The sequence below is a fragment of the Heterocephalus glaber genome, unplaced genomic scaffold, assembly GCF_053883595.1.
Source record: "Heterocephalus glaber isolate CG9 unplaced genomic scaffold, H.glaber_assembly_v1.0 deba00000470, whole genome shotgun sequence".
Classification (NCBI taxonomy): domain Eukaryota; kingdom Metazoa; phylum Chordata; class Mammalia; order Rodentia; family Bathyergidae; genus Heterocephalus; species Heterocephalus glaber.
Window position 1 is genome coordinate 22,233,764 of NW_028258145.1, and position 27,850 is coordinate 22,261,613.

Genomic DNA, 27,850 nt, shown 5'->3' on the forward strand with positions numbered 1-27,850 from the left:
GCATGAATCACACTGCTTTGTTACTCATCAACTCCATTTCAGGTCTGACAACATTAATGGCAGGGACTGTATTTCATCTGACTCCTCATCTCATCAGCAGAAACTCCATTTGACTTAAAACAACTTACAAAAACACATAAATACAGCAACAGACAGGTATGGTACATAATTAAAAGTCATTCGCAAGATGCCTGTGGTAGAATAAGAAGCAGTTGCTGAGAATGGGAGAGAGTTTGAATTAAGAGGTAAAGGTATCCATCTGAGCAGACTAATTTACTACAGAAGACTCATTGCTTATGAGTGATGCAGGGTTACCTAAACAAAATAGATCTGCAAAAGGAGGCCACATACAGCCATATGTGGCTGGAATGAATAGGTTAGATTAATGGATATCAATTAGTTGTTTAGCTATTCCCATAACTTTGGAGACCTGACAAACAACAGGTTCGAGTACTAGCAGTGTTCTAGTTGCTTAAATTTGAACTTTAGGAACATTTCTGCAGTGGTGCCATGATTTGGATCTTGAAGGTCTCCCAAAGGCCCATGTGTTCAAAGCTATTTCCTTGAGAGGTGGCAGAAGATTTAATAAAAGTGGATCCTAGTGGGAGGCCTTCTGGTTATGGGGGAGTGCCTTTAGGGAGATTATTGGACCCTGCCCTCTTTCATTTTTTTCAATTCTTGGCCATGAGCTGAATGCCTTTGCCATGCCACACATTCCTGCCTTGCCACAGGTCCAAAGGTGAAGGGGAGAATTGCTCATGGACTGAAACCTCCAAAAGTGTGAGCCCAAATGTTTGTGAAAGCCCTTCTTAAGTTTGTTTATTTAAGGTATTTGTTATGGTAATGAATAGCTAAGATGTGGTGATAGCCAATTTAATGCCAAATGCACTATAGGTGGCAATTAAATAAATACTTTCAGAACTGTACTGGAACATTGGTTTCATATATAACCCAAGTAAATGGGTGAAACCATGAAAAATGTAGCTTCTCATGATTGAGGCAGTGTATTGTAAATCTTAAAGAATGGAACAGAAAAAAAATAATAATAAAGAATGGAACAGAGTCTTGTGCACTTCATAAATATATTTGAAAACTCTCATCACCACAGAACATTTTTAGTAACACTGCATTAAGCCATTTTTCAAGCATTAACTCCTTTTTGAAAATAATTTGGCTGGGTAGCTACTTCATCAGAGGCAGAAATTAACTGCTCATAAATAGCCAGAAGAAACCCTGAAGGTCCCAAACCCCAAAAGTCTTTCTGAAGTGGGAATTGCCTACGTAGGATAGAGTGAGAAAATAAGTGTCAGCAAGAAGGTTGGTTTCGAGGTACAGGGAACAGACTCAGGCAGACATCTCAGTCAGCACTCCAGCCAGGTGAAGGAGAGGGAACAAAGGGCATTTTAATATGCGGTATTCTGGGACATCTCAAGGAGAAGAGAAAGCAGCAAAAGAACTATTGAGGATGAAACATGTATGATCTATTGGGAGAATAATTTGCATTATGTATTGAAAATCTTGTAAAAGTGCTCACACTCTAAATATCAATTTCACTTCTAGAAGTAAAATTTAAGGATACAATTGCCCAAATGTGCAAAGGTTTATGTAGGAGGATATTGTCACAGCATATTTTATAGTGGCTAAACCTAATTACTAAACAAGAGGGAGCAAATTCTAGGAGAATATATATCCAAAACTTAGTAGTTGATTTCCATTTAGTTGGATTTTCATTGACTTAATCTTCATTTATAATTTTATATTTCAATTTGTTTTTTCTCTATTTTGCATTTATTGATAATAAAATTGTCCATGAGAAATATGCGTGTGCCTCATTAGCAGATTGGCAATGATAAGACAACTGAGGAATCGTGTAAGCAAACTTTGATGACATCATTGATTTTCAAGAAAGAGGGCTAGGGATTTAGCTCAGTGGCAGCATGCTTGCCTGGCAAATGCAAGGTCCTGGGTTTGATTCCTGGTTAAAAAAAAAAAAGAAAGAAAGATAGTCCTAATGCACTTCTAAGCCACTTCATTTGTTCCTTCTGCCCAGGCCTTTTTAGAATTGTAAATGTGAAAGTACGACATGTTGGCCTGGCGCACTGGATCATCCTGTAACTCTGCCTACTTTGGAAGCCTGAAGTCAGTCTTATGCCAAATGTCAGAACACCATTATCTCCTAAAGATGACAAGGAAAGAAGCTAACCAAAAGACGCCTTACCATCTGCCTGGCAAGCAGAAGGTCCCAAGTTCAACCCTGGTACCAAAAAACCCCCAAAATCCTCAAACTTAGCACCCATAAGTACTCTACATCTCCTATTGTACTGATTATGAAACCAGATTTTAAACCAGGAGTGGTGGCACATGCCTGTAGTCTCAGCACCTGGGGAGCCTAAGGCAGGAGGATTACAAGTTAGTCCCCAGCCTGGGCAATTTAGTTGCTTAATCAGATCAGACACAGTCTGAAAATAAAAAATAAAAATGGGATATAGCTTGGTGCAAAGGCCCTGGTTTCAATCCTGCGTGTTGGGGTGGGGAACACTATTAAGAGTACTGCTAAGTGCTAGAGACTCTGGCAGAGTTTAAACCATGCTTGCTTATGTTCTACATGTTGCAAACCTAGGAGGAGGCAGAAGACATGACTCAGAAAGTTTGCTTTTTTTAAAAACCTAATTCTACCACCAAGTGTAGGCAATCACTTCCCATTTCTGTCTCTTCAATTCTTCAATTACAAAACTAGAGAATCAATGATGCCTTGGTTTCCATCTCAGGACAGCATTTGTCAGTGCTTCAATAGAATGTGTCTCCAAATTTAATGAATTAATGAATTTTCTAGGACTAATGGTTAAATGCGGATTTGATTCAGTGGGCCTAGGGAGAGCCTGAGACTCTGCATTCATAACATGTTCTGAGGTTGCTGGTCTCTGCCCTCTACTTTTGAGTCATAAGACACTAATATACATGATCTCATTAATTCCCCCCCCCAGGCAGCCATTAAAGTAGCTATCCTTAGCCCTATTTCACTGACAAAGAAGTACCTTATGTAGAATTGTATTGATAAAAAATAGCAAAAGGGGAACCCCAGTAGAGCTATTTTTATTCTTGATTATTTCAAAATACTTAATGTCCCTTTCGGTTCTAAAATGTTCTAGTTAGAAATCACTGCTACACTCATATAAAGTAGACAACACTGAAAAAGAAACTGTTAACAGAGATGAGAAGGATGAGGGATCACTTTACACAGAGAGGGAGCTGGGGATTGAGGCAGCATAGAGATGGCATCAGCCTTGAAGGGATGTTAGACTGAAGAGAAGCAGAAATGGACAGAATATAAAACAACAGTTATTCCCAGCATGCAGTACCATGATCAGAACACAAGCCAGCAGAGACAAGAACTGTGAAGAGGGGCCCAGGATAGCAGGTCAAGCCCTGGGAACCTGCACTTCTTTGGTTTATCCCATTACTCCCATTATTCATTAAGCACAGCAGCCTCTTTCTTATTATCCATATTACTGCCTTAGTTTAGGAAGTGCTCGAAGACTTCCTCTTTCTAAGGTGCTTCTCCTAAGTAGACCTCCTGGGAGAAGTCTTAGCACCCTTGTCCTCCCGCCCCACATGCATCTGTGGAGCTACTCTATAAAATGCCAGCTGTGTGGTTTGTGCCCACAGGAACAATGAGGTTAATTCTCTCCTTTTGAAACTGTGACTCCCACCCTCCCCCAATTCCTCTAAGTGTTTCCTTTTAAAGAAAAGCCATGGTTCACTGCTAGTAAAAATTAAAGACAACAGAATAAAGATCAAGGTTCAGGCTGGTGCTAGTGATGACAGACCATTAAAATCACCATTCAAATTTTTCTTTCCTTGAACATTGACAAAGACTACTAATGGAAACCAGTCTTCAGAATGCAGGATCATTTTAGACTTTTTTACATTCATTTCTCACCATTCAAAATTTTAAATAAAACCAATAAATGAGGTGGCGCTAAGTTGAGTTGAAACAGTAGAAGTAATGATATATCACTCAAAATTGGCTGTGATCTTCCTGCCCCCACCCTGTATCACAACATGGAGCACCAAGAAAATACAACGGAATTTACTAGGAAGGATTAACTTATACAGTTTAGAAGAGAAGACCTTAATGCTCCCTCCTCTTCCAAGGTTCATTTCTCCAATTGCACCAGGCTAGCTCCATGAGCTTTTCTCTACTTCCTCCGCTTGGTTCCTGATTTTGCTCTGGCAAGCAGTGTCATACCTCATGTGCACCTCAGACTTCCCTCACACTTACTGAATTCACATTTCAAAGATTCTTATCCTTTCTGACACCAGTTTGGGGACCTGGCCAATGTTCCTAATCATATATTGGCATGATGGGTTGAAATATACTCTTGATGCTCAACTTTAAAAATTACTGCTGTTGTAGTTCAAGAAGATGGGCTCAAGCTCCTTCCCTATAATAACATAAAAAATGCAAGGATATTTCCAAAGCAAGTGGAGTATTCTCATCAGATATCCAACACTGAACAAGAAGACTGCCAACAAAAATCTGTAGTTACACTGGAAGAAGAGATCGACCAAATGTATACGTTAATCATGATATAACCTGATGTTCAGTTTTTCTCCCAAGACAGGTAAAGCGATATGAGAGAACAGGTAAGAGGAAAGAGAGAAATTTAGGTGAGCCCTTCTCTCTCTCTTTTATTCCTTTTCAGTATGTTGGACACTTAGAGGCATGAAATTAAAACTCGTGAAAAACAGCCATATCAACTTGCTATGGTGACTCAAAAGTTGTCGTTTCTCTATTCAGCTTTGCTGAAACACTTGATTCATGTTGTTCTTATTTAACCTAATTTGCATTGATTTAATCAGTGCTGGTATGCTTTAAATACATAATAAATTGGGATTCTGCAACTTAGATGACTTAGAATAGCTAAATTTCAATAAAGCTCATTTCAATCTGTTAATGTATACAATTCTGCCAAGGGGCTTGAAACTGTAGAAAAGATGTAACTTGCCACATTAGAGGTGAGAAAGGTTTAAAGATACCACACAGATGAAATGATTTGAGGATAATAATGTGAAAAGTAATATATATATGTATGTATGTATATATATATATATATATATTTTTTTTTTACAGCCTAGAAGCATCGTCTAAGTTTTGAGTAGCACACTTAGAGGAAAACTTACATATAAATGCAGTGAATTTAATTTTATTCTCTCTTTCTTGCCAACACGCAACTCTTTTCTGTCTCTCTGTACCATCTCTACAAATCAAGTGACATCCAAAGTGGGACCTCTTCTTGCCATTTGGCAGCCTCTATCACCACTTTGCCAAGCTGTGTGCATTAGGAGGATTTTCTTCCCAGCAGCCATGGGGATTGGGTGGCTGGTACTCACAGCACTTGCTCAGTGGCTGGAGGCTCTTTACCCCTGCCTGTGCCTGCCCAGCCCCTGCCCCAACCCTTTTGGGTTTATGGCTCCATCAGCCAGCCTGCTGTCAGGAATAATTGTTTTGGCAAGAGGCGAATCCACTTGATGGTGAAATTGTTTGTCTGTCTGTTAAAGTGTTCTGCAGCACCTCAGAAGTGCCAGGACAAAACCTGCAAGTCCCCAGCTAGGGGGGGAGCTAGATGGGAAGCCTGAGTGAGGAGAGACAACCACACTGAGGAGGAACACCGAAAGACCATTTGTGCCTTCAACAAGCTGTATGACCTTAGATGATCCCCTGATGTGTCTAGGCCTCCGCTTCATCACATACAGAATGAAGGGGGTTGATTTTCTAATGTCTCTTCTTGCTTGTAAGACAGCATGTGATGTCTAGGACATTTCAGATTTGTGTTCAATTAAATGATGCATCTCAGAGATGACTGACCAGGGCAGAGCTCAGATGAATACAAAATGGAATGATTCATGCCCTGTTCATATGACTTTTCCTGAAAAGTACCATTAGTCTTTGGTGACTTTAATTCCATGGCTTGTTCTCTCCAGCTTGGGTGTTAAGGATGACTCCAGTCATCTGCTCAGTGTGTTCAATCTAGGAACTCTGGTAATCCCCCTAATTAATATCAAAGTGTGTACCATGATTGACAATGCCCCTTTATATTGAATTCCCTGGAGGAAGAAATGATAGGAATTCAAAGAGAGGAGCTAGAGATTCACATTCAGTTCTTTCCAGTTTCTTGGGCATCCTGGTCAAGTAGGCAGGGTTGTCCGTATGCACTTTCTTCAGGCTTACTCAGCCATCTTTGAGAATTTTACTTTTTTTTTTTTTTTTTTAACAGATGAGCAGCCTCGAATAGGTCCCTGACAATGTAACCCAACCATACTAGTTGGAATGAGGAGAGAGACAGAGAGAGAGAGAGAGAGAGAGAGAGAGAGAGAGAGAGAGAGAGAGAGAGAGAGAGAATATGCATGATGAATACTCCTGTCCATACATGATTGTGAGGGGAAATAATGAGGCAAAGGCTTCTCCTCATACTTAGAAGTAGCACAATTTAGTGCAGCTTCAGCGCGAATGGGTAGAGAAGAAAAGGCTTCAGTGGCTTAAAACACCCCGCCCCACACCTTCCACACTGTCTCCTAGGGCGATGTGCACCCCAGGACTGGTACTAAGGACGGACAGCGGTGTCAGGCTGGGCACCATCCCACAGAATCTTTATCCACCCGCATGGACCTCACATTTCCGTGCAGCCTGGTGAAGCCCCCCCCCCCCCCCCCGCCCCGCGATCTCGGGCAAATCACCCCCCTCCCACACTCACCCCTTTCTGCCACACTGGGTCTTACATTACAGGGCCTGGGCTGGCTTCCCAAACTGGGTGGCTTTGGAAGTATTCCCCCCACCCACCACCACCAAAATAGGGTTGGCTCACTGCAGAACTCCGGTGCTTGCAAGGGGGGGGGGGGGATCATAGCCAAGACCCAAATCATTGCCTTCCTGTGTCCTCTCTCAAGTTGGTTTTGTAAGTAAAGCAAAGGACCAAATGTTGATTGTTGATTTCTCTACAGATTCCTACGTATCTCTTACACGTAGACGGCTTGGGGGGGGGTATATTCCCGAAAGAGAAGGGGGAGAGTAGAGAATATTTCAATTTCCCACTTGGAAATATCTTGTCATTGATGATACTACCCCTACCTCACCCACCCCCTCTCTCCTTTTTTTTCCTTTTGAAATATGGACAAAAAAAGCTGAAAGTGTTTTCCATTTCATCAAAGACATATATTACTTTAGCGGTTCGGTAGAATGTTGGTTTTATGCCCACCCCTTTTCAATCTGCCCATGCCTGAGGTGCTCGGGAGGACGCGCGATCGTGAGCAGCTTACGACACTCAGTGAGCAGTAGGTGCCTGTACAGGCTCGCGCCGCACACTGCCTGGCGGAGGGAAGGAGCCGGGCTCCGCTCGAGGCTCCGCTCGCCGCTCCCCTCGCCGCTCCCCTCGCCGCTCCCCTCGCCGCTCCACAAGCCTCCTGCCGGGCATGAGCGTGCCCGCTCTCCGCAGCTGCCCGGGGCGCGAATGGCAGGCGGTCTCCGCGGAGTAAAAGGTGGCGCCGGTCAGTGGTCATTTCCAATGACGGACATTAACCAGACTGTCAAATCCCGGGGAGTCGCGAGCCCCGAGTTTGGAGTTTTTTCCCCCACAACGTCACAGTCCGAACTGCAGAGGAAAAGGACGGCGGCAGGAAGGCGAAGCCCGGGCTCCGGCACGTAGTTGGGAAACTTGCAGGTCCTAGAAGTCGCCTCCCCGCCTCGCCCGCCGCCCTTGCAGCCCCGAGCCGATCAGCAAAGTGAGACATTGTGCGCCTGCCAGATCCGCCGGCCGCGGACCCGGGCTGCCTCAGAAACAGAGGGGTCTTCTCTCGCCCTGCATATAATTAGCCTGCACACAAAGGGAGCAGCTGAATGGAGGTTGTCACTCTCTGGAAAAGGGTGGGTAAGACACTTTTTAATTAAATTCTTTCCCGAAGATTTTCTCCCCTCCCCTTTCTCTGCTGCAGCTTCTAACATGGACCAAATCACCATCTCTTTGATCTTTCCGTGGCTGTGAACTTTCTATGCCGCCCAGCTTTCTGCATGCTTAGAGGTGAAAGTGTGGTTTTGGGTAGGGGGGTTCTTCTTTCTTTCTATATATTTATTTGATTTTTGCCCTTTTCTCCCCCTCCCCCGCTCCCTTCCTCGGAATAAAATATGATGTAGATTTCTGACCGAGCGCTTCCAATGGACGTTCTCCAGTCTCTCTGGAAAGATTCTCGCTAATGGATTTCCTGCTGCTCGGTCTCTGTCTATACTGGCTGCTGAAGAGGCCCTCGGGGGTGGTCTTGTGTCTGCTGGGGGCCTGCTTTCAGATGCTGCCCGCCGCCCCCAGTGGGTGCCCGCAGCTGTGCCGGTGCGAGGGGCGGCTGCTGTACTGTGAGGCGCTCAACCTCACCGAGGCGCCCCACAACCTGTCCGGCCTGCTGGGCTTGTCCCTGCGCTACAACAGCCTCTCGGAGCTGCGCGCCGGCCAGTTCACGGGGTTAATGCAGCTCACGTGGCTCTATTTGGATCACAATCACATCTGCTCCGTGCAGGGGGACGCATTTCAGAAACTGCGCCGAGTTAAGGAACTCACGCTGAGTTCCAACCAGATCACCCAACTGGCCAACACCACCTTCCGGCCCATGCCCAACCTGCGCAGCGTGGACCTCTCCTACAACAAGCTGCAGGCGCTCGCGCCTGACCTCTTCCACGGGCTGCGGAAACTCACCACGCTGCACATGCGGGCCAACGCCATCCAGTTCGTGCCCGTGCGCATCTTCCAGGACTGCCGCAGCCTCAAGTTTCTCGACATAGGATACAATCAGCTCAAGAGTCTGGCGCGCAACTCTTTCGCCGGCTTGTTCAAGCTCACCGAGCTGCACTTGGAGCACAACGACTTGGTCAAGGTGAACTTCGCCCACTTCCCGCGCCTCATCTCCCTGAACTCGCTCTGCCTGAGGAGGAACAAGGTGGCCATTGTGGTCAGCTCGCTGGACTGGGTTTGGAACCTGGAGAAAATGGACCTGTCCGGCAACGAGATCGAGTACATGGAGCCCCATGTGTTTGAGACCGTGCCGCACCTGCAGTCCCTGCAGCTGGACTCCAACCGCCTCACCTACATCGAGCCCCGCATCCTCAACTCCTGGAAGTCGCTTATGAGCATTACTCTGGCTGGGAACCTGTGGGACTGTGGGCGCAACGTGTGTGCCCTGGCGTCCTGGCTCAGCAACTTCCAAGGGCGCTACGACGGCAGCTTGCAGTGCGCCAGCCCTGAGTACGCCCAGGGAGAGGATGTCCTGGACGCCGTGTACGCCTTCCACCTGTGCGAGGATGGGGCCGAGCCGACCAGCGGCCACCTCCTCTCGGCCGTCACCAACCGCAGTGACCTGGGAGCCCCTGACAGCTTGGCCACCACGCTCGAGGACGGCGGGGAGGGACAGCACGACGGCACGCCCGAGCCTGCCACGGTGGCTCTCCCCGGCGGCGAGCACGCAGAGAACGCCGTACAGATACACAAGGTGGTCACCGGCACCATGGCCCTCATCTTCTCCTTCCTCATCGTGGTCCTGGTGCTCTACGTGTCCTGGAAGTGTTTCCCAGCCAGTCTCAGGCAGCTTAGACAGTGCTTTGTCACGCAGCGCAGGAAGCAAAAGCAGAAACAGACCATGCATCAGATGGCTGCCATGTCTGCCCAGGAATACTATGTTGATTACAAACCGAACCACATTGAGGGAGCCCTGGTGATCATCAATGAGTATGGCTCGTGCACCTGCCACCAGCAGCCCGCGAGGGAATGCGAGGTGTGATTGTCCCAGGGGCTCTCAACCCATGCGCTACCAAATTCGCCTGGGCAGCCCGGCGGGCGGGCGGGCGGCACCGGGCCTGGGACTCCTTGTCTGTGCTGATACGCTCCCTGACTGAAACTGTAGGGGCTCTCTCCCAGAGACTTGACCTTTTAGCTTTATCGTGTCTTAAAACAAAAATGAAATAAAACACAACAAACAAAACCCCACCCCACAACCTTCAGGACAGTCTCTTAAATTTCATATGAGAAATCCTTCCTCCCTTTGAAGATCTGCCCATATTCAGGAATCTGAGAGTGTAAAAAAGGTACCAATCATTGATTTTCTTTTGTAAACTAAAATGTTTAAAATAAAATAGCATTTACAGTTTTTACAGACTGGTGTAACCTAAATGAATTGTTACCTGTGTTATAAGAGATGCAACAGTTACAATTCCCTGAGGTGGAGGTGGGGTTCTTGGGGGGGGGCGCTTGACCAGTGGGAAGATTAAAAAAAATCAGAGAGCAAAGTGTTCAGATGCAGCTTGAACTGTTAAGGAGGGCAAACAAAGCCTATCAGTGTAATGAGTCAGGTTAATTTTCCCCACAGGAGTAAGGGGTGAAAAAAGTCCACAAGACTGGGTATTATCTGGGGAGTGGGCAGTGCAATGTAACCACATTAAAACAAGCGAAAGGTGGACTGAAGTTGAGGCATCATAGCTTAGACTTGAGGGCAGACAGAGATCACTGCAAATGGCTTTTAAAAGGCAGTGCCAGACAGTTTCTCCTCTGAGAAATGTTTTTGTACTTAATAGAACCATCTTTCAAATGAACTCAAAATTTCACCCCCAAATGTTACTTATTCGTAATTCTCCCATGCCTCTGATTCACCAGAATGAGTAGCATCTGTACCCTTTTTGATACCTTCTGAGGTTAAAGCCCCTCAGCTCAGCTCTGTATGGTTTCACTGAGCAGGAGGTGGAATTCCAATGTGCAAAGCTGAAATCTGTGCTTGTGGAGCACATTGCTAAAACTGCAGCAAGCTTAGGCTCTGAGCAGTGACAGCATACATAGGAGATACTAAGGGCAAAGAGGAAATCCTGATTTAGGATGAATGCCCATAGGGTAATGGACGGTAGCAAGAGAATTTAAGGACAGGCTTGATACCGCAGGGATGGGGGCAAGGATGAGAGAAAAAGCAATCTTCATTTAATTTTGTGTTTGCTTATTACTGAGATGGGAAAAATTTGTTAACCTGGGACAGAAAAGCTGCCTCTTCCCAGATAGCCTTTTTGTGTAATGCTTGCTTTCCCTGTGCTTTTCACTTTGTGTGTGTGTTGGGGTTACTGTTGCCCTTTCTCACCCCCCACGTTTCCAGGTCTCTCACTGAGATTTCAGGGTTTTCCTTGATCTTTTTCTAAAATGAACTAAAGGGTAAGGAGCTGGTGGTAGGACAGGTGGTGGGTTCAGCAGCAAAAAGTAAGGGGAGGGATGCATGCATTGCTGGAGAGGTCTTTCTCCAGATAAACGATTTAATTAGATGTGTGATTGAAATAAACTGTCAGAGATGGCAGATGGTGAACACTGAACCAATGGCACTATGTCCAGAATTCTTTTCTCACACTCCTAAAAGATACTAAAGCCTAGTGTCTCTCCTACTTTTTTCCCCTTTTCTGAGAGATAAGCTCAAATAGCAGGAAGTGGAATGGGAAACAAACATGCCACCATGCCACAAAATGCAAATGCCTCCAGCCACCAATCTAAAAAGTAAAATCAGCCTTTTGAAATGGACATTTTCACCAAAAGATTTACTTGAACTAAGGATTGGTGGTAGAGTTCTCTTCTACTTATGGACAAATCAATATGTCATAAAATATGGCTTCTAAGAGGCTCCTTCAAGAGAAATATTTTGCAAATATCTTTAAGATAGCCCCTTCTCTCCTGCCCACTCTCCCTAGATAATTCTTTCTATAGAAAACTTTATCTTGTTATACTTGTAATTAAACCTTAGCTTTATGACATACTACATGTATATAACCCCGATTTAGACTTTTAATGTTTTAAAAGAGAGGTGCTTTGTTTGACAACTTTGAGGAGGTGCTTTTGGATTTAGCCTAAACATGATCATTTGAAGTTGCCATTCTAAATACCATACCACTTTGAGGCTAGGGTAGCAGGGACAGAATATGCCTCACATGTGCAATTAAAACCCCCTAAAAGAGACCTCCTGTGGAAAAAAAGCATACCTTTTTATGAGGAGGATCCCTAAATTGTATCCATTAAAGGGAGACTTCATTCTCTTAGCCTCCTCATAGGAAGGCTACAGGAACCCAGTGCCAAAAGCTTGGTGCATTAAAGGCTGTGTTGATACGCTTAGAGGGAAAGCTTCCAGAAGCAAAGCCTTTCTGGCAAATATCGGAAGTACAGGTCCCCCCACCACCTAGAAATATGAACACTGGAAACTTCAGTTTATTCCGTCTCCAAGACATTTTCATCTTTTTTTTTTTCAATGTGGCCATGAAAGAGAATAATCATGCTTTGTTTTCTGCTGCTCCCCCCAGCCCATGACTAAATATCATGTATTCATGATGTTAAGATCTTAAGTCCATGTAAATCTTAAGAAAGATCATTGGAAAGAGGATTCTGCAGTCTGGAGCTGTAGGAGTGAATGATGGCTCTAGAAAGCTGTATTCTTACTTTGTGTGTGAGTCTGTATGTTTCTGCATTGTGTATCTTTGTAGGCAAGCAAACATGTTTCCTACACAAATAGAGGAAATTTGGCTCACATCATTTTGTGGTCCTGTGCCTCTTGCTTTGGAGAAAGGCAAGGAGGGGAGGGAGAAGCCAAGAATAAGGGAGAATGGTAGTTTTCACTAAGGTTTTGTAACACTTGAAATCTTTTTTTCCCCTCAAATTAATTAATCTTTAAGCTTCGGAGAAACTTGCTCTGACCCCTGTAAGCAAACTACTGAGCATTGTAAAGGAAAGCTAATTTTTAAAGGTGTAGCATCTTTTTTGAGTCTTTCCCACAGAGGGTGCTAATCTCATTATCCAGTGTTATCTAAAAAGAATTTAAGGCCACAATTCATGTCTCCTCCTGGGCAGTGTGATGGATTAACCCTCCATTTACAGCACCTTCCCAGCTGATTAAAGTTCAGCAATGGTATTGAGGTTTTTCAAATATTTATATATAAAAAAAAAATTTTCAAATGACAAATGACACTTTCTTACCAGTCTTAGCCCAGATAGTTTTTTTTAGGTTATGTGTCAGAGAAGCAGGTGTAAATGAAACCCATGTTTTAACTGTACTCACGGGAAAGTCACCCCCTGGTGCTAAGACTTTAGCCATGATAGTTGAGACCACCAGCTCCACAATGGGCCCTATGTTTCCAAGACTATAAAGTTGCCCTCACAAAGAAAAGGTTATTTCAGCAAAAGGAAAAAATTTTAAAGCGATTTATATATTTTCCCAAGATCCTTGAAGTATAAGGAGAACACTTTACCTTTTCTCCCTGCTTCCAGGAAGGCAGACATTTGGTATGACTTAGCACCAACAACACATTTATGCTGATGTGTTAGTAATTAGGGGGGCAAACACCACTTGTTATTCCTCCCAAGTTTCCCAAGCAACTACACACAGATCATGACATGGATTAGGGGCCACCTGAATTTGTGATTTGTATTAATCAACTTGTCACTAAGCTTGATGCCTGTTCTCTCTGGCATGGCCAAGCAGCAGTGGGCACCAATGGATCCCATGTTTTGATAAAATGAAAGTCATCAGATACTTCTTCACAGAGAAAATTATCGAAAGATAAGAATTTATGTCTGTTTTGGAGAAGGAGTATCCTAATATTTCAAGATAGTCAAGGTAAACATCAAGTAAATGGGTGGTTATGTTAGGTGATTTGAGTTTGCCACTGATAGAATGACAAATAATACAATTTAGCTAATATGATTGGTAAACAGATTCCTGAAATACATATTGAGAAGAGTTTAAGGATGCACATACATGAATTTCCATATATATAAATATACATATGCCCATATGTATACATATATATTCATGTATATGAGTACATATGTGCATGCACTTTTATGTATATAGCTATACATATAAATACACAAGCATGCACACACACACACATACATACAATCACCTTACATAACTACCTTCTAGTGCTAATTACTCCCTCCCTTTTTCTGCTATCAAACTTTACTCAGGTAAAGATCCGATAAAACCAGCCACAGTAATGTTGTAAAGGACCAGTATGGCTGATGGTGTTTTCAGGCATCAGTTATGAATTGAAATAGGCTTTACAGGCCGGGGCTCCCCTAAGCTTCTCTTGTCATGCAGACTGTACACCCACTGTCTGATGGTTAGAGCCAGCAATGACAATGCATTCATTTCAGAGTATTTCTCACATTAGGGGTAAGAAATATATTTCTTCACTGAAAATATTGTCACTCTTACTCCCCGCCCCCCCGGCCCGGATCTGAGAGGAAAAATTCTTCTGACTGGGATCTATTTCCTAGCTTTCCTCAATTGTACACCATTCTGAAGAATTTTGATTTTTGCTGAAAGTGAAAGGCCTAGCTATAACATTTTTAAGGTTAACCCACAGATGTAAATGAGATGGAGAAATAAGATTTACTGAGAATTTACTTGGAATAATTGCCTTTGCTTAGATTCTAGTATATGAATGAGATACTAGCAAACTTATCTTTATATGAGGAATCTGGGGCTCAGAGGGGTTACAAGCTTTGTGCAAAGTCACTCAGCTAGTGATTGGGAGCACTGGAATTCAATATGCTGGCCTTTTTGCTACTCCTTGTTTCTTTTTTCTTTGAATGGTTCCCCTCACTATACCTACACTGAACAAACAGCCTGGACTGTGCACAAAGTATATGCCCAAATGCTTCTGCTAGATGTCGTGGCTGTAATGCTCGAGTACAGGAATTTTGACGATGACCTCCTTTGCTCTGGCTCCTGGTAATGAAGTAATGCATAACCCTGCCAACAGAAAACTTCTCAGAGGTTTTCAGAAGAAATGACCAGTAATCACTCAGTCCAATCTCTTACTAGTGAACTCTTAATTCAGAGAGAGTAATGTACAGACATCCATATGTTACTATCAGAGATTTAATCACCTTTCTTTCTTACTGATGACATGAGCTGTGTCTATGCCAGTGGTTACCGACCAGCAGAAAACCTGCCACCCAGTGGACAGGTTTTTCTTATTAATGTCTGGAGATATTTTTCATTTTTAGGCATGGATGGTGGGGAGACCTAATGGTGTCTGGTAGGTAGAGGTCATACTATGTTGTCAATATCAAGAGATTATTTGACCCACAACATGAAGAGTGCTGAGACTGAGAATCACTGCTCCTTGGTAGAAAGTAACAATGTGACTATACCAGTACACTGCACCTCAACTTTGCAGAGTGGTCTCTCTAGGTTAGCTGTTGAATTGCCTCGATCTATTCCCTTTTGGTTGTCTGCTCTTTTGTCAGGGAACTGGAAGTCTAAATTAAAAACTCTCAGGTTGCTCACTAATCAGCAAAAGACCTGTACTTAGCACAAGCTTTTCAAAGAACATATGGTGAAACTTAAATTAACTAGGACAAAACTAGTCAGACCCTCAATTGGCCCATTTTTTCTTCAGCAATACCTTATTTGGGAATCAGAGAAAGAGTCAAGTTAACAGTAAAGATTAAGTTAATAAAAGCGCAAGGAGAAACATGCTATTTCTTCCAAGAGGTGTTCTGGAGTCTTAACAGTTCCGGCCCACCTGCTTGTGCTTTCTCACTGCCAGCCATTACTAGAATGTGTCTGAGGTGAAAATGAACCTCCATCAAAAAAATCAATGTGCTTAGTTTACTGAGTAGGGTGGGAATTATTAGTCAAGGAAATGATCTCAGATGTTAGCAGCAGGGTAGTCTAGAGATGCAGGCATACAACAAATGCATTTGGGGCTAGGAAGACAAGGAAATGAGTGAAACTCATGGCGGATGGCATTGTGAGGGAACTAGACAGCTCACTTGTAATAGAATCCACTTTAGGGCAGACTGGTCCTTTCTTAACCAGAACACTTTTGCAGGGAAGATCAGGCAAGTTTCTAGAAGTAATAGAGTCTAGAGTTAGTCTTGTTCTTTATTTATTTTTTTTTCCAGTATTGAGGATCGAACTCAGGACCTTGTGCTTGCCAGGCAGGCGCTGTGCCACTGAGCTACGTTCCTGGCCCATTCTTGGTCTTTAAACCAGATGTTGATACGCACATGCCTTGGGAAGGCCTGGAATCACCATATTTCAGTGAGCCTCTGTCTTTCTCATCTTAGGAGAATTCGCCCAGGTAGTCCTTGAAAATGCTTCCAGTTCTGGACTTGTATTTTACCATACCTCTCTCCTCAGATAAAACATGATACCAAAGTGGTTTCCAAGTTAGTGACATTTAACCAGAAAATTGAAATCTCCCTAAATTCCCGTTTTGAAGATACCCTAAATCATCAGACTTGCCTGACTATGAATGAGAAAAGGCACATACATTAAAAAAAATTAGGGAGACAGAGGCTTTGGAGAAGTAGGAGAAGAAAGATCAGACATGTGTGTGTGTGAATGTTGGGGGGGTGAAATTTTTACAATGGGCAGGAAGAATTAAAAGAAATTCATAGAGATGACACCTTACACACACCCACATTAGAGACTTGAGACACAGGGCTATAAAGTGGAGCCAATAAAAAATCCTGACAAGCGTTACTTGGGTGTGGGGGATGGGGCTTGGAAGAAGTACAGGAAAATATTTGTTTATGATATTTTTTACCATATTGTAAGTGGGCACAATTGATATTAGGAGTTGAGACCCCTTTAGTTAAATGAGGTGGGAATAGGGAAGAGAGGAAGAAGGCAAGATCCAGAGGGAGAGGGAAGGCAAGGTGTGAGAGGGAGGTGAGAGTTTTTAAAAAGAAACAGTAAGAAGTGAGAATTTCAAGATTTGTCCTTTACGTTGCTCACAAACAGCTATTATACATGATTCCTCAATATTTTTGTTCTTTCTTTCTTTATTATTATCTCCATGTTGACTATTTGCTTCCTCTCAATGTAATGTTGGAAAGCCATTTTCTTCCTGCTTTACAAGAAAAAATTCTCTAGCTGCATCCACTTTGCCTTTTGCTTACCCTGGGGTACAGTTTTTTGCAACTCTGGTGGTCCAATTGAACCACTTGGGAATTTTAACATGCCTGGGTCTCACTCCAAAGGATTCTGATATAATAGGTTTATGGTGTGGCTTTGGGGTGGAGTTGAAGCTTCTAGATGATCCAAGGTTAAGAAGCACTAAGCTAGAAGGTCTCAGAATCATAACATGAGTGGCATAGTGATCTACAAGGTCTAAGATCTGACTGAAGCTTTAAAAGAAACATGTGGCGGTGTGTGGCTGGGCTGGATAGGGTCAAGGTTAAGTGAGGGCTTTCTTCCTCCTACTGCTATGACCATGACTCCACCAGGTGGCACTGATAGAGAAAGATGTACAAGTACAGATGTGCTTCAAATTTTTTCCTGGGCACTATATAGTTTGCAGCATTTATAATTATTATTTTGTTTCAATTTTCCCATGCATCTTACAAGGCAAGCACGAACTTGTCCTGTTTTAAGACAAGAAGACTTAAATCTGGTGATGTCATGCAGCTTACCTAAGGTCAGTCATTTATACTTCTGGATGTGGCAGCTAGAAATGGTTCTTCTGAATTCTGTGTCCTTCCCCTTCTAGGAGTTCCCTTTTCCTCACAGAAGGGTTGTGTCCTTATGAGGCAGGGGTAGCTCGGCTCAAAACACCCGCATCACTAACTCCTGCAGCAGTCCTGGAAACATATTGCATATCTGCTTTTGTGCATTTTCCTCCAATTGGACTCTGGAAACTCTTAAATTTGGCACCATAATCTGACTTCTGCCCCTTTTTGTGATCCCACACACACCCTGTACCTGACACTATTTCCTCTGCTACAGAAGCCTTCACAACGCCCAAGAAGCATCCTTAAAGATGTCAACACTTTCTGAATACCCCAGCACCAAAATGTTTCCATCCCCTCTACCTACTGCCATCAACAGCTTTGCAACTGTCTTTTCCAAGGGTGTAAAAACTAAATTCTAGTAGAACATTGATTGATGAGTGGTGATGACTCTACTTAAGAGATTTTTAGCAGCTTAAATAAAGACTTCGGTTAGAAGGGGAATAACCTAGAGAAATCACTCTAATGTTAGAAATTCACACACTAAAACAGCTGGGTGATGTATATTTGAAGAGGAGATCCTGCCATGTTCCTTTAAATGAAACGGTGTAGGCAAAGGATCAAGTACCAGTGCAGATCCACCAACAGTTCACGGACCTTAAAGACAGGATAAAGATGAGATCATCAAGCACATCATACCTCCTTACACCAACATCCTCTTTAAAAACCATGTGTTTTTAGGTGTTTACCATCAGTGTGTTTATTTTCAACTAAGAATTCTCAATATTATAAACAATATAACAGGGACCTCTCACAGATGCTGTAGGCGGCTTTGAATAAAAGAGAGGGCTCAGAAGCATTCAGGAGCTAGATTAGTGTGCCACAGAAGGATCTGGAAAAGCCAAGTTACACAGAATAAATGGAACAGTACAACAATCTGTCTTCAGGTGGCCAAGGCAGTTCTGTCATTTATCCGTCAGCTGCACAACAACTTCGCACTATGTGATTTTGTGTCACTGCTCCATGGTGATTGCATTTTCAGGGAAATTTATATTTCTCCACAACTGAGTCTACAAGGCTTTCTGTTTTAAAATTTTTTACTTTAAAAATCATAGTTTTTCTTGGAATTCAGCCTCAGTCCTTTATGTTATTTCCAGGGAATTTTTATTTGAATCTGTCATATTGGTTCTTTTTGGCAAATTATTTCAAAAATCACAAAGATACAAAAAGACAAAAATAAACATACTGTAGGGAAGAAGAGAGGTTGCATTGTAAGTGAGATGCTACTGAAGATAACACATCACTCCAACTTTTTAAGTTCTAATTATATTGCTCAACTCATTCAATCAAAGTAGCTCACCATTTCTTTCCAGGAATTAATCACATTATTTGTTTGGTGAATAATAGAACCATTTAACTTGTAAATGATTATATCAGTGAAGGTGAAGCATTAGACTGGGGGCCATGCCAGCCTCGTTCCGCCAGACTCACCCTGAGAGTGTGCAGAAGATTCTGTCATTTCTTTCACATTCCTTTATGCAAAGTAATCCCTCACCCTTGGGAGTCCTTGTTATATATTTTACTTTCTAGATACTTATCAAGTCCTTAACGTTGTCTAATTTAACCCTGCAATTAGTATTCATCCCTCCCTGTTAAGAGTAGTATTATCATCTCCATTTTAAAAACAGGTAAACTGAGGTTTAGAGAGGTCCAAAGACTTTCCCAAGGTCATTATAGTAGGATGTGTCATGGGAGTCACAGAGCTTGAATTCAAATTCTGGCTGAGTGACTTTAGCAAGTTTCTTAACCTTTCTGATTGGAAATAGGGGTTGTGAGAATTAAATGTTACTACTGAGATTTAGGTTAGCTATCCTTTATAAAGTATCGAGAACAATGACTGGCACATGGCAGAAACTAGATTAGTTTCTTTTAAATACACTTAAAGATGAAATATGGGTCACACAGCCAGGGAAAGGCTGAATCAGGATATAACCAGAGCTGTTGTTCTCCAAAGTCATGCTCCCACCATTTCTTGAAAGCAGTGGTCTGAAGAGAAGTTTACAGATTCAGAAAGTGGAGACTGGAGGTAGGAAAGTTATAAATGGATCCCTTCATAGCTTTCCAACTAATTTAGGATTTAGCCTATACACAGCTTACTTTCTTTTGGTTCTTAACCAGCTTGGTTATACCAGTGTGGTCAGGTAGCCTTGCCAAACCTGCCCTACCAGTGGAATATGCACATACTCAGGGGCACACATTCCTTTGGCACAGTCTTTCTGTTTTCACACACACTGAAGGCTAGTGACCAGTTTGAGATAATACTGTCCATGTGGGCCTCTGATAAGGCAGAACAAACTCATTTCCACTCTGTGTGCTCTCTGTATTCAATTCCTGAAGGTGGAAAACCACAGCTTGCAATCATTATCCAACTCCCAAACTCTTATTTCATATGATAATGTTAAATCATACTAGACCCCAGGACACTAAGTATACATCTTTAACTGTAACAGATTTACTGGTGTTTATTTTAGAAGCTTTTTTCTTTGCATACAATCAGCCATGGTTTGATGCTGCTCCCATTACAATGAGAAGTACATACTTGAGGTTGACCTCTTCTGGGAAAAAAAGTTGCATATTAACAGGCAGAATCTCTATTCTAGTTTTGCCAGTTTGCTCCTGGTTCTTGGGCAAGGCAATTGTACCCATGTAGACTGTTCTTTCTTATATCAGTAGTGGTGAATTCTGGCTTTCTTGTATATCTGATTTGGTAGGGAAGATATGACCTTAAAAAGGGAAGGAAGGTAAGAGTAATCTCCAACACATTCTTCTCTACAGTTACCAACAGGCAAACTGATGAATTTATCAAGCTTCCTCCAAGGGAAGGCCCTAATGTTGGTCAAGTTCCACCCATATCACAGTTGAAAAGTAGGTCTGCTCAGAGGCAACATCCTCTTTTCACTATACACGGAAAGTTGAGTCTGTTCCAAGTCACACCATGTGGTTGTGATACCTTCAGAGAAGGACTAGAGCATGCTCTGCCATAGCTTTAGAGAGAAATATTGGGACTACTGTGGCTAAAATGAAATCTCCACACTCGAACCTATACTGCCAAAAAAAGATGTAGGTATTGGGAAATTGAAACCTATCTTCATTTTAGTGTTTTATTTGTGTCTTTGCTGTCTTCTTTTATTGTTAGAGCTTTCTCCATCCCTTTTTCCTTCCATCTATCATCCTACCTCCTTCCTTCTTTTTTTCTTTAATTTAACCTAATTGATAGGTATGAGCTACAACATGCATTCTCTTTGGGAGTAATGTTGCACTGGAGGGTGAAAAGTTTATTGTCTGGGTGAGAAAACATCTAAGAAAGCTCTGATATACCTATAGCACATAAACAGGTACACTACCTATGTAATGTTAAAATTTCAGTGTGAGGAAATGTTCAGGATAGAATTCTAAACAGACTTTTTTCTGGGAGAGGGCAATAGTGAAAAAAAGCTGGGAAACAATGACTATACAATGATAGACATGAGGAAGGGACAATTGCAAGAAAGAAAAGCATCACACCATTAAAGGCCTTGAGAAGTTCAAAGGAAGTACAGGTAGTTTAATGAAGAAAACTAGGATTCAGAGATTATTTGGACAGCTACCATTTCAATCAGAAGACTTGCTCTTATCAGCTCCTCCTAAAGCATCACCTTCCAGAGTTACCTTTATTTGGAGGCTTCATGATATATTTAAAATTGGGTGTAGAATTAATAGATAGTATCATGGTCCTGCTTCTGCCATTTACTGGCTTAGATAAATCACTACCTCTCTGGACCTCAATTCCCTTGTTTACAAAATTTAGAAAATAACCCGTTTAGCCTGTCTCACAAGAATATGGTCAAGATCAAATGAGATAATATGAGTGAGTGACAGATTCTCAAAAGCTGTGAGGTCCTATGCAAAAATTTAAGTAAGTCAGTGGAAACTCTTAAGACAGTGGGGACATGAGCGATGTGGTTGGCGGTACACACAGTGTGACTTCTGAGGGCCACAAGCTATAGGTTCTCCTGTAATTCCTGCTATGAGTCATTGCTCTGAACTAAGTGCCTCACAACTTCACCATTGGGCACATATGTAATTGTAAGGCCACAAGACTGAACAGAGAGTGCTGCTTGCTCCTTGACAGAAAGGCCCTAGTTTCACTGGACTTGTTTCCCCCACTATGTAATACAGTCTTGCTCAAGTGGAACAAGTGCCCATAGGCAGGTCATTGTGTCAGCTCTGTGAACCTCAGTGTTCCACACTTCTAAAATGATCATACCCATGGCTGCCTTGCAGCTTTTAGGAAGATTATGAGAGATGACATGCACCAAGTCTGTGGAGGTGCTGGCCAATAACAAATTCTCAATCAACACTAGTCCCACTTCCATTGCTTCACTCACGTAGTCACATGCTGTGTTTATGGCAATGGAGGGGTAGAAAATTGAATGACAGAAAGGACGCTTAGGAGCAGAAACTGAGAAGAGGCTCCAGGAGGAAAATGTGAAGAGAACACTCGATCAGCCATACAAACATTATCTTCGCAGATGTAAGAACTAGTGTGGCGATTAGCAAAGGAAAGTTATAGTGAAGAGCAATTAGTAGAGCTAATGAGATGAAGGAGAGAGAGTCCTCCCTCCTCCATTCACTGGGGTCAGTTAGGATACTTAGTTTAGAAGAAAGTGACAAAGATGCCCTCACACAGGACCCACAATAACAAATACTCTGAGATGTGTGTCAAGTGATTGCCTTATTATTGCTACTGTTATCATTATTAATATAATGGTTCTTTTGTCAACAGATTCCATACCCACTCTGCTTTCTCTGAACAGCATATGCCTTTTTGATATTCTGAGAGCTTAAATAGAGACTTCTGGAAGAAGAAGGGAACAAAAATCTAACTTGATTCAATGATAATCACTTATTCCATCCTGTCATTGCCATCAAAAGGGCATATGTTACTCTATGAGCCCTCAACCACTGGCTCCCACTATGGCCTTATATGTGTCACTGCGAGAGTGTTCCTGGACTCCACAGACAAGCAGCTCTCAATTCCAGCAAAATTCAGCCACACATCAAGTAGCAGGCAGTTTGCTGGGCTCCACCTGTTTACCCAGGGCCACCAAACACAAAGAACTGGGACGAAGGCAGATGTAATTGAAAGAAAGGATCTGTTTTTGTTTTTATGTTCTACCAAGCCCAGCTTTTTGGGAAAAAAAAAGAAGAAGAAGCAGCAGCAGAAGAATCGTGCTTTAAGCTGGTGCCCTGCCAAGCTTCCTCCCTCCCTTCCTTGTCCAAGCACTCCACCATCTGTGCAGACTGCATAACAGCAATTTCTGGAAACAGGCTGAAGAATTTGGGCCAGTCCAGAGGCAGTGGGTTTCTGTTATCTGTGGGGTGGGGTTTTAGAGATTTTATTTTTCATCTTAATTCTTTTAAGTTCAGCCAGCTCTCTGAAGCACATCTGTTCCCAACAGCTTCTGTTTGTAAAACAAAACTGAAGGTACCCTCTCCAGAGAAATTCTTGAGTCTTTTCTGTAGTTCAATGCTTGCACTAACAGCTTGACTCACAAAGTATGACTGTGGTAAATATTAAAGAATGTTAATAAAAATGAGATAAAACACCTAGGAATCTCCCACCCAAAAAAATCTGCTTTGCTCACTACTGAAGTTTATCATAACAAGAAATTTACTTCTGTGATCCACATCATTTCCCAAAGCAATTTTCTAACAGCAAACATAAATTTGTGGTGATAGCTAAGAGATTATCAATCCCTCCGCTAAGAGGGTCATGGGCTTCCAAGTGTTTGTCTCACCTTCAGGTAAATGTCCCTTTCTTGGGACATTGTCACAGGGGGATCCTGAGCAGCAACTAAAATCAAAGGCCTGGAAATGAGGTTTTGTACATCTAACACAAAGTAGTTTGCAGGGGGAGATGCACTGAGCAGCAAGGTCAAATCTTAAGGTGGTAATTAAGCCATTAAGTAAGAAAATAATTGCCTAAGCCCACATATTTGTACTCTCAAATGGGATGAAGCACTAACTAAATGTAATGGCTTTACACTGCACTGAACTTCGAGCTGGTTGAAACAGATTACATTTATACCCCAGCAGAGATGCAAGTTAAGCACATATCATCAGGTAAGATCTGTGCTTTTTCTTTGTTATTTGCTTGGTCCTTGGCCGTTAGGGCTCTAAGGAATGAAAAATAGCTGGACTGTGGAATATAGTAGGCCTAGATCTGAATCCTAGCTCTACTATATAGTAGCTGTGTCATATGAGACAAACAACTCAGCCTCTATTAGTCTTAAAGTGGTTCAATTTTCCTGCTTTGGCTGGATGTAGAGGCACACATGTGTAATCCTGAATGGTTAGGAGGCTGAGGGAGGAGGATCACAAGTATGAGGCCAGCCTGGGCAACTTAGCAAGACCTTGTAAATAAAAAATATTTAAAAAGCTGGAGATGTAGCTCAATGTTCCCTGGTTCAATTTCCTGTACCTAACAAACACACACACACACACAGAGTATTTAGTTTGAAGTTATTGGGAAACTTAGAATAAATATATGTAAAATATTTATGTATACCTGGTACAGAGTGAGTATTCAATAAGTACCATTATTATCACCATCATCATCATCATCATCATCATCATCTTCTTCTTCTTCTTCTTCTTCATTTTCTTCCTAACATTTAGTACCGAATGTATGTTTACATTTTTTTTTTTTTTTTTGGTACCAGGGATACAACTCAGGTCCTTGTGGTTGCTAAGCAGGCAGCAGAACCACTGAGCTAAATCCCAGGCCCAAGTGTAAATTATTACCAGAGAAGTATATTTTCACTGTGCATGATTTATCTCCTTTTACAATGCTATTTGCAATAGAGTATAATTCAATCTATCATCATCACTAGATGAAATCACATGAAATAATATAGGTGTTACCATTTAGAAGTATAAATTTGATAAAATCCAAAGAGGCCATGATTTTTTCCCCTTTATTCAAACCAACTCCATAGGTGCCTAAGTTACTCCTATCACATCTGCTAGGCACATGCCTCTTCTTCTTTCCTCTATACTTATTCAAATTTTTATGATGATACAACATCCAGTTAAATTCTAAAGAAACCTAAGAAACTTTTCCCAACACCTTCATATCTCTCCTTCTCTCTCTCTTTCTCTCTCTCTCTCTCTCCTACCTAAAGGCATTAGAACAGTCATTTCCTCAGCAGTCATGTATACCTGCCTGCACTGTCCCAGGATATTTCTTTTCATTGTCTATATTATTAATTTGTTTGTGTGTGTGTGTGTATGTGCATGCACAAGTGTGTCTGTGTGTCACATCGTACACTATTCATGGTCAAGGGAGAACTCATTTGCATCACTTAATTTTGCTTAGTTTCTAGGCACCAGGGGTGAAACAAAGACCAACACATGACTGGCTATACTCTCAAAGGCTTTATGTACTGATACAGCGGGTACAACTAAAGGCAGAAAAAGATGCATACTATACCTCCTGTAAGAAAAGTGCTTTGAGGAAACACCCAAAGGAAAAAGGAAGGGGTAGGAGCTTGAAGAGGTCTTGAAAAAGATTATAAACTATGCCCTGGATCTAGATGAATGGGATTTGACAAGTAGAATGGAAAAAAAAAAGCATTTCCCAAGAGATTATTCCACAATGTATGACAGCATGGATACAGGCAAGTGTAAGGAAACATCAGCCAAGTGCACTGGTGAGATATTCAACAGCATGTGATGATTTGATATTTTATAAGTAGATACTTAATCAGCAGGACAATCTAGCATCTAATTTTGTTCTATTTTAACAGGAATATGTCCTGTCTACAACAGGATGAATTAGTGAGAAAACAACTAATGACACTTATACTCTTTACCTATATTTATCATTAAAAGGAGAACAAAGTTCAAAAAAGAGTATTCTAAGGCCCCCAAGGGGAAGGAGAATCATCTCATTCAGAAAGAAATAGAAGAGAAGGAAGTACCTGATAGGGGTTGCTGGAACATCCAGAGCACCAAAGGGTTGAAAGAATATCTTCTGAAATTGGAAGGATAATGTGGCTGTAGCTAGCAGAGATTTAGGAGGTGGCAGGGTTCCATCAGGGAAGGTTTCTGAGGGGCTCCTAAGGAGGCAGGATCACAGGAACCAGCATTTTTTTCTCAGAAAAATATTCTAATCCCCAAACATGACATGAAGCAGTCATTCTGCCTGCCTTTGGAGGGTCATGGAGATACAGACAATAGGCAGGTTAGGGAGGTCAGGGAGCCTGAATTTATAATGCCCCTTACTGTAACTGCCCTGAGGATTAGAACATTTTTCCTAAGGATTCTGGGCCAATACTGGGCTACCAGAACCATTTCACAGTTAAGAGAGATTGGAATAGTAAGAGAATCTTTACAGTGATTAATAATTATGAGAAGAAAAAAAACAAATGAAATACTTTTGCCCTTCCCATGATGTAAATTTTATATCCATTTCATTGACTAATCACACACACTGTGCCAGAATACCACCATATCAGCAGCAGTGGTTGAAATGTCACTGATACTTTTTATAAGATAATGTTTGAAGACTCATCATTTAATTCCACATTAGACTCTGTGTTTCTGACAAACATCCAAGGGGCCCCTAATTTACATTCCCAGCAAGAGTTTTGATCCCTCTGAATTTGATCAATCTGCATGAGTTCCCAGTGTGCCCAATGAGACCAAATGAGGGGACATATGAGTATGGATGACTGGGTCCCCAGACTGTGACTCTTATATAAAAAATAGAAGCAAAGATGACCACTAGCCTCTCCAGGAATGCCCTAGAAGAAAACATGTCACTCTGAGGTAAAAATAGCAAGATATCTGGTTTTCATATTGATGTGTAGGTTGAGATATAGATGTCATCAGTGATCAACACTTTTCAGTGGGCCCCTGGATACTGCTCTCAGTGTCCTTAGACCTACCCTGAGAATGAAACTTAAAGAGAGATAGTGTATGGTAAATGTTATTGGCAATGGCATTCCTCATCTCCTCTGTCCATAATGGCACTGTCTGTAAGGGCTAAAAATACCACACACTGGGTGTGTTAGTTACTTCCTCTTGTCAAAATATCCAACACCCAAAGTTAAAGGGTAAAGGGTTTATTTGGTTTACAGTTCATAGAGGTTTCAGTACGTAGTCGGCTGGCTTCAAGGCAGGGCGGCAGAGGGACAACAGTTCATAGTGGTGGAAGCAGCAAAAGCAACAAGAGAGCTTAACAAAGTCTTTCTGCCCCTTTCATTCCATCCAGATTACCGGGATTAGGGCTGTGCCAAACCAGTCACTCACTCGCATGTAGTGGTTCAGAAATCACAAGCCCTTACCCCCAGCATCACACACTCCAGACCCAGCCACTGTCAAAAAACCCCACCTCATCTTCATGAGACTTTGGTAAGACATCCAAACAGAAGCCACAACACTGGGTGTGCCACATTAATTGAATCCAGGCCATGGCTGACCAGTAGAAAATTGTCCACAAGGGAACTTCTCATAGAAATAGCTACCAAAATTCTACATGGATTAGGGCAGAGATGCGGCAGTTTAGAAAGCTAAAATCATGAGGTCATTATCTTTTTTTCCCTTTAATTCTTTTATTGGTACATTTTATGTATACAATACATTTTCATTTATCATTGGGTACTTGAACCTGTACATGATGTATCTTGGGTCTTATTTTTTCCACATTCCCTGTCCTCCCTTCACCCCCTACACCCTTCCCTATTTACAAAGACTTTGTTTCCATTTTTTCCTTTTCTCATAATTTTCCTTTCCCTTCTTTCCCTTCTCCTTCCTCTCCCACTTCCCTGACCTCTTTGAACCTTTTCTTCTTATTTCAAATTATAAATTATTCATTTTAAGCATTTTAATCCTTATTTACACTTTCAGTTTCTCACATGAGAGAAACTATTCTGTATTTACACATGTGTGTCCTATTTATTTCACTTAAGAGTATGGCCTCAATGTGCATTCATTTAGCTATAAACTTTTCTAGTTTGCCATTCTTTATGGCTGAGTAATACTCCATTTTATTTAAAAAAAAAAAAACACCCCACATCTTCTTTATACAGATTTCAGTTGATGGGCACTTGGGCAGTTTCCAAGCCTTAGCTATTACAAACTGTGCTGCTGTAAACATGGGTGCACATATATCACTGTGGTATGATTCTTTTAATTCTTTTGGGAAAATACCCAGCAATGGAATAGCTGGGTAAAATTGGACCTCTACTTCTAGGTCTTTGAGGTATCTCCATACTGTTTTCAACAGT

The 27,850-nt window shown here is 42.1% G+C and overlaps 2 protein-coding genes across 14 annotated transcripts in view; one reads left to right on the forward strand and one right to left on the reverse strand.

Annotated features, from left to right (window-relative positions):
• The window catches only part of Ctnna2 (catenin alpha 2), a 1,179,603-nt gene that overhangs the window by 341,481 nt on the left and 810,272 nt on the right, over positions 1-27,850 (reverse strand). The window lies entirely within an intron of this gene.
• Lrrtm1 (leucine rich repeat transmembrane neuronal 1) lies at positions 6,933-23,514 on the forward strand. 4 transcript variants are annotated; one of them, XR_015447619.1, is made up of 2 exons: positions 6,933-10,120; positions 22,342-23,514. XR_015447619.1 is itself a non-coding variant. In XM_087201996.1 (2 exons), the coding sequence occupies exon 2, from the start codon at positions 8,248-8,250 to the stop codon at positions 9,814-9,816; it is 1,569 nt and encodes a 522-aa protein (XP_087058122.1). In that variant the 5' UTR covers positions 6,933-8,075; positions 8,189-8,247; the 3' UTR covers positions 9,817-10,182. The 4 variants fall into 4 exon arrangements, 3 of the variants coding, with proteins under 3 accessions (XP_087058122.1, XP_087058125.1, XP_004844689.1); XM_087201996.1 differs by lacking the exon at positions 22,342-23,514 and having other exon boundaries at positions 6,933-8,075; positions 8,189-10,182; XM_087201999.1 differs by lacking the exon at positions 22,342-23,514 and having other exon boundaries at positions 6,933-7,925; positions 8,189-10,182.